Source organism: Myxocyprinus asiaticus, chromosome 12, assembly GCF_019703515.2.
Source record: "Myxocyprinus asiaticus isolate MX2 ecotype Aquarium Trade chromosome 12, UBuf_Myxa_2, whole genome shotgun sequence".
Taxonomy (NCBI): Eukaryota; Metazoa; Chordata; class Actinopteri; order Cypriniformes; family Catostomidae; genus Myxocyprinus; species Myxocyprinus asiaticus.
This window is the reverse complement of record NC_059355.1, coordinates 26,748,225-26,756,067: the sequence shown is the minus strand read 5'-3', so window position 1 is coordinate 26,756,067 and position 7,843 is coordinate 26,748,225. Positions and strand designations below refer to the sequence as shown.

Here is a 7,843-nt window from a genome sequence, read left to right as displayed (position 1 = left end):
AACTGTGACTTTTCCATTTATTTGTGGATTAATGCACTTCATCAATGCCTTACTAAAAGTCGCGAGGTTCATAAATCAATTTAAACTGCATAGGGGCCGTTCACGCCAAACGCGTCTTGCCGCCTTCTGTTTTTTAATTGTTTTTCTATGTACTAAACATGCGCTAAACGGACGTCTTTGACCGTCTCTCTGGGGTTTTTTCTTTCTTTCAGCGTCTTACACAGAAGTGTCGCGTTTTTTTAGACGCCGTGTCAAATTAAAATGAACGTCAAACCTTTAAAAACGCGCATCGAGACACCTGCGTTCTGTTCTAGTCGTTGCGCAGCATCTAGCATTTTAACTGCAAGGACGCGTTCGTACTTAACGGCACCTTATGGTGTTTTCTGCCAGCTTTCTTCACCTCATTTCCTACATTAAGAAGAAAGGCAATTATGTTACAAAACAAATGTAGCCTAAGTGGCGACTAATTGCTCATCTGGCAAAGTCCACTAGAAGAGTACAGTTTATAACCGATGAATTTACTTGTTTTGGTTACAACACTTATATACCGCTGAACAGCGCTCAAGAACACATTAAAACGTCGCGAGCACCAGGACTGAGCATCTGTGAGTTAAGCGATGCTTCTGTGAATGACGGAACCGACTCCGCCTTTATCTGTTGGTCTGTGGAGAGGAGGTGTGGAACAGTCGACAAGGAGAGAGAAAGAGAGAGATAGTCTGATAAAGGACGGATGAATTGCTGAAGAATCAGACTAACTACAGAGACACGCAGGGTCAGCGATAATGACGTAGGCATGATGTTCAACTTCGAGCGTTAAGCGCATCTATCGCGCGCCTGAACAAGTTGATGAAGAGACTCGCCGGCGCGTCTGAAGCTATCAACCAGCAGCGCTGAAGGCTCCTCCGCTCATATAAAGTACATTGATGTCGACAGCGATGGTGTGCGCGTAATTTCAGCACTTGATTAAAAGGCAGCTCCCGTTTAACGGCTTCCCTGTCTGGACTCAATCTCAAGAGCAGTTCTTTTCAGTAGTATTCGAACACTCTTGCACGTAGAAACATTACCACTGTCATCACATTTCTAGTGTTCATCTAACTGAGATCCATAGTCTGGGACCTTCACTAAATATGTACCAGGGGCATTTGCAGGTAAGACTCTCTTCATATAAGACGTTCTTTGCATTGTTTTTTTTTTTTTTTTAATTTGTTTTTTTTTTAAATTTATTTATTTTTATTATTTTTTACATTTGATTGCTATTATTGTTGTTATTGTTGTAGTTCACCACCTGCACTGAAACACTGAAATAGCTGAATATGCACTTTGGCAAATTATTAAGTAAACAATACATAAAAATAATGTGTCAAAGCTTTATGAGTTAACTTGTTCCGGTCCAGAAGAGTCTTTCGGTATGCATATTGTTGATGTTTCATTTGAATTTCTTAAGATAATATATGTTAAAGCAATAGTGCACCCAAAAATAAAAATTCTCCCATGATTTAATCACCCTCATGCCTTCCAAGATGTGTATGACTTTCGTTCTTCTGATGAACACAAGATTCATGATCCATACAATGCAAATAAATGTACCAACATTGTAAAGCTCAAAAAGCACATAAAGTCAGCATAAATGTAATATCCAGTGGTGATTATATCACTTCAGAAGTGATATAATAAGTGTGGGTGAGAAACAGCTTTTAACATTTTTTTCTTTTTTTTTTTTTTTTTTACTATCAATGTCCACTTTAATTAGCACATTTTTCTTCATTTGTTTTTGGCAATTAACATTCTTTGTGCATATCGCTACCTACTGGGCAGGGAGGAGAATTTATATTAAAAAAGACTTAAATATTGATCTGTTTCTCACCCACACATATCATATCGCTTCTGATGACATAGAAATAACCACTGGAGTTGTATGAATTACTTTTATGCCGCCTTTATATACCCTTCGAAGATTCAAAATGTTGGTACCTATTTACTTGTCTTGCATTATGCAGACCTACTGAGGTGAAATATTCTTCTAAAAATCTTCGTTTGTGTTCTGCAGAAGAAGGAAAGTCATATACATCTGGGATGGTATGAGGGTGAGTAAATGATGAGATCATTTAAATTTCTGTTGTGAAATTTCCCTTTATTGGAAAATATGCTCTGGAATGGTAAGTTATATTATTTATACTTGTGTAATGGAGCTGCAAACTTATGTTCCATAAAGCAAACAAACACAATATTAGGTCATTGCTGTTCATCTCTAGCGAACATACAAGCACAGATGCCAGTTGGGCAATTTAAACAATAAAATGAGCTATTTAAATATATATATATATATATATATATATATATATATATATATATATATATATATATATATATATATATATATATATATATATATATATATATATATATATACATTTCCAGCTATAAAACCTTGGCACCATGTTTCTCCTCTGCCTTTGTTTTGCTCTTCAGAGATATTTTTCACTCAATTATACACTCATTTGTAGCATCACCCATAGTGGATTACCTTTTTTAGTAACTTAGGGAATATCCATAAATCAGTCTTTGTATGTGTAACATTAGTTTAATCCTGTTCTGTAGTGTACCTCTACCTGAGTTTTATGAAGATCTCTTTATTATGCAACTGCTGAACAAAATCATTTTGCGTTTTAGCGTTTTACTTACTAAGTCTTACAACTTCAAAGCAATTTAGCTCTTGAATATTGGATGATGTCTGCTACAGCTTCCTGTGAATCCAGAGTAGCTTTTTGATACCCCTGTCTCTATACTCTGCTACAGATATGTCTTTAGTTACCTTCAGATCCCTTAGTTTGTGATTGGATTTATCTTTGTATTGTGTACCATGATGTTCTTTAGATTGGCCACCATTTTATACAAATGCACATACATTGTGTATGTAAAGCATACAAATACATAACATGTATTTAAAATGATGCTTTGTACAACATAGCATCAGAGTAGGGTGAATATGGATAAAGTGGGGCAAAGGGTGAAGTGGGACAGTTAAGCTTGATCCCCATTATATCCACATCCTTTTCCTTAAATGGTTAAAAACATTACTTAATTAATCTTTGGGAAGTAAACAATTAACTTTTTGGGTTCCTAAGTTCATGATATTACATCGGAATGTGAAAAGCAATGGTAAGAAAAATGACAGACATCTGATGAAAAACTTGTTAAAGTTTTAAAAAAGTCAAAGTTAGCTCAATGTTTGTAAATGTTACATATAATGATTTATGGCATGCAAGTGTATCAGAAAATGTAGAAAGTAATTCCAAATTATTCACAGATATTTTCTATATAATACATTTTCCTCTGTCCCATTTTAGGCATATTGGTGAAGTAAGACACCCAAAAAAATGTTTAAGCCTATTTTTTTTTAAAAGATTTACGTATTTCAATTTAATAACAAAATTCCATCAAAACGAATTGTGTAATATTCAACAAAAGAAAATTAATACAACTTAAAATATGTATTTATTTCAATTTGTTCTCTTGATCATATTCTTATCTTTATGTAGCATAAATATGAAATACAAATGAATGTATTATATTTTCCCACTTTTTGATTTGTTTTAGTTGTGCATCTGCATCTTTGTATTGTGCATGCTTTCTGAGCTTTTATATTAATCTTCGAGCATATAAACTGTTGCAAGTAAAATTAAAATATAAATACAGATTTTTATTTTTTTAATTTTTTTTTTCAGATGGAATTTTTACTGTTTACAAAATATTTTACACTAATATTTAAAAACATTACAAATGGATAATCTTAATGGATATTTTAAGGAGAATTCACAACTTTTTTCATTCAAGTTGATTTCTCAAATGGATATTTTTTACTTAATTTGATACTTTATGTAAACCTAGGTTGCAAACAAAATACTTACAATAAACTACATTCAAGTGTGGGCCCCTGTCTAGCTTGTTTAAGAGCGGAAAAAATAAATGTCCCTTTCTGACAATAAGTGTCCCACTTTACCAGTATTGCCTGAAAAAATTAAATCTGGGATTTGGTCAAATGAGGGTCTTCTTCCCAGTTTTTAGCATTTGCATTATTGAGTACTGTTTGTTCTGTTGTGTTATAAATGAAAATAGAAAATAGATGTGTTTTCAGCACAAAGGTAATCTGAAACTTGATAAGAGTCTCATATGGGCCTATTCATTACTATACTTATCATGTTAGAGGCTTTTATTTCAGGCTTTGAGGAGTTAGGGAGAGTAAGATATCAAATTTTCCCTGTCAGGTAGGGAAGTAATTTAAGAGGAAATTTTCTCTGTGCAAAGCAGATGTTTTATATGTCCTTCACAGTGCTCTCTTCAGATCCTCTCCCCTAAACAGACACATTTATCTTGACAGTGATGGTTCATTCTCCCTTGAATCTTTCTCAGAGTTTATGGTTTTTAATGTTTTGCTCCAATGTTTGTGTAAATTCATTTAACAGCTGAGGATTTCTCCTGTGCACGTGTTTTAATTTATATTAGAGGCAAATAATATGCATTATGCACATTATGCTTGCTTACACTCAAAAGCACTAAGGCTGCCTGAAGGGCTAAAAGCAAATGGTACATTTTCTATGCAACAATATGTTGTACACCTTCATAAGTATGCAAGGAAGTCAGTGTTCTTCAATGCTATCACATCAGCCAATTTACAGATGTTTATACTTTGCTGGTTTTTACCATTAACATGAAATTTGAATTTGAAAGTTTTACCACGTAGACTGCTTCTGAGCAGCTTTGCTGTATTAAACACCAGTCTCTTACCTCACTAGGGGGCAATAGAAATCAATATTTCTTACTGATCATTTTCTTAATTTCTCATGCAGGGGCAGGGAGTCAATTCTCCTGATTCACCTAAAACAACACAATTGGATTTGGTAATGTTATTCAAAACACTGTGCTTTAAGAATAAAGAATGATTCTTTTATATTGTGATGACAGGACAACTCATTTGATCATGCCTGTTCATTCACAAAAACATAAAGTCTCCTGTGACAGACTACTGTGCATTGATAGTACTGTAGATAAATATAAAAATAGTTTAATTTTACTTTAGTACATTTATCAAATTTTTCTACTTTTTTTTTTTAAGTATAAATAAATAATAGTACTTTTACTTGAGTTGATTAAAGTATTCAACTTCGCTAGTTATTTCTCACCAGAATTACAAAGTACAAAAAAACAAACAAACAAACTAACATAGTCTAACATAGGTAGTCTTTGTGTTCTAAAAATGGAAACGTATATACTATATATAATATAATTTTCATAAAGTAACTTGTAATTACTTCAGTAGTTTTTTGTCAAACTACTTATTTACACTTACTTGAGTCATAATATTTCTCAGTACTTCTAATCAAATTAATTATTTCTCCAGTAGCAGTACTTTTATTCTTTCCACCACTGCCTATTTAAAGCAACTATTGAGCTCACACCTTAGATGTACAACATGTGTTATAATTGCTATAAATAACTCCAGCTGATTGGGTGATTCCTGCCCTTTACAGCTATACGGCTGTAAGAGATTAAATTGCAGGCAATGTAGTGCATTGCATTCAGTATCATACATGGTCATCACAAATAGTCCGAGGGCAGCTATATGCGTGCGTAATATCTCGCTGTGGCTATCGCTTGCTTGCACTGCACTGTCTGCCTATGATAAAGCACCTTATGGAACTCTGGCAAAAAAGCTCCAGTGCCTCTCATCCTTCACATTTACTTTAATTACCTGAGGCATCTTGTGCATATTCAGTATTTTATGGATTGTCTCTAAACATACATCTTTGCATTGCTCAGTGGCTCAACTTGCCATTTTTGGTAGTAAGTCTTGAGAAAGTCTTTGTGTCCGATTCCCTACAGAAAAAGAAAAACCCTGTTATAAAATCCAATTAAGTTGCATTGATGTCTAAAATTTTAACTGATAAGTTATTGTGATAATCAATTATATTTACTAATTGTGTCTCAGAAGTTCCTCCTTCTATAAATTAATTCAAAGCTTTCATCAATTATTTTGCGTATGGCTTAACATGCAGTATAAAAGAATTGTATAATACATTTTATGAACACATAAAATCCCCAAAATGGCATGTAGAAGTATATATCAAGAATCAAAATAGGAACTAATGAAAGTCAAGTGAAAGTCATGGTGAACAAGGCAATACACTAAATAATTATAATGATCATATTTTGATATCCAATTGCTTGGTCCATTTTAACGCAGATAGCGCTGTCTCCATGCAATCATCTCAGTTCCCCTGATAGAATTGGAGATGACATTCACTGGCAATGTTATGAATTGTTTGGATTGGTGCTCCACAGTCACACTGAGGAGATGGTGTTTTTCCCCCCCCACTTACTGTATGTATGCACATTTACCATATACGAATTCTGTTGAGAGATACCCATAACTTTCAAACTAAATTGGGTATTGGCAACATCCTGGTTGTAATTTGCAAAAATGCTTGCTAAATGAGGGTCTGCTTGAGAGTTCCATAAACGTATCCACTGCTCTCTGGAATTGTAGTTGCTTGTGCTGATGTTCAGCTTTCATACATGGTGGTATATGCTGGAAAAAGTGGTAACATGCAGTATTTACCTTAAGGATCTTTTTCTACTTGATCTATTGCTTAATAATAACTTTTGTTGGTGTTAACTGATGTATTCAATTTGATTCAGTCAGATTAAATAATATATAATTATAAAAGTCTTAAAAGCATCAGCTGCACTATAAGGTAAAATACATAACTTAGAGTCAGTTGTACTGCTGTCTAACAATTGGACATTACCCTCAACAGAGCCTCTGAGCTTCTTCTGCTTTTTGTAAATCAAATTAAAATTTGAGAAATGCAGAAATGTTATCTTCACATTTTCTAAATTGTCTGACTAATGGAGACTTCTTGAAAAAAGACTGCATGAGACATAGCTTCTCTGTAAAGCTGTTGTGTTGTGTATTATCCCTTGATGTAGTTCTGCCTTGTGAATGCTTTCTCTATGATTTTCCATGGATGTGGAGTTACAGTCCTCCTTGACTTTTTCCCAGCATAGTACAGTATCTCACGATGAATTGCTTTTTTCTGCCACTTTGATCGGGTTAACAGGCATGGGGTCTGTTGTTTCTTTCATGCTGCCTTTAGCAGCTCTGGCATTGACAGTGAAAGTGCATGTGGCTCATGCCAAGGAGGTGAACAGCAGTTCATCTTAGGCTCTCACATTTTGAGTTTGGCTCAGAAAAAGAGATTGAAACATACTTGTGTGACACCACTGTGAGTGTGAAATATGCATGCCCAGACTACAGCAGACAGAGGCATGAGGGACTAGAGACCCCACAATTGTGACAGCTATTGATTTATCTAAGAGGGTCTTAGTATGACCTTTCGGGGCCTCTCCCAATAGATTAGCCAGAGAAAGAAAAAGACAGATTTAGAGTCTCTATCCTTAGAATAATAATGTAATAAGCATATATTAATCATGTGAGCTAATCAAGGTTAGATAAGTGGTTTTACAAAAAAAAAACAACAACAACAACAACAACAACAACAAAAAAAACACCTACAAACAAATTATAATAGTGCCCTGCTTTAAACTTAAATTGCATGCTTTAAAGATCAGTGCTTTTTCTGAGGTATCTGTCTCTTCCCAAAGGATAACAGGTCTCTTTCTACAAAGTGTCTAGAGAATAGTGTGGCCAACTACCTATGATTCCCCTAGATTTCAGTTCTGCTCAAACGTCTCTCAGGAGTTTCGACTTCTACGAAATGAGAGGATGGCAGGTCCAACTCACTAGTGGAGATCTAAAGTGTTTGTTCACTTGTAGACTACTTAA

The 7,843-nt window shown here is 34.4% G+C and overlaps 1 protein-coding gene across 3 annotated transcripts in view; it reads left to right on the top strand.

Moving 5' to 3' along the window:
- The first annotated feature begins 704 nt into the window (after positions 1 to 704).
- LOC127448728 (PEX5-related protein-like) overlaps positions 705 to 7,843 on the top strand; it is a 137,855-nt gene continuing 130,716 nt past the window's right edge. For 2 of the 3 annotated variants that reach the window (XM_051711494.1, XM_051711492.1), the window contains exon 1: positions 705 to 1,148. In XM_051711494.1, the coding sequence (XP_051567454.1) occupies positions 1,128 to 1,148 (21 nt within the window). In that variant the 5' untranslated portion in view covers positions 705 to 1,127. Of the gene's footprint in view, positions 1,149 to 2,047; positions 2,085 to 7,843 lie in introns of all 3 variants that reach the window. The other variant, XM_051711493.1, reaches the window with a different exon arrangement.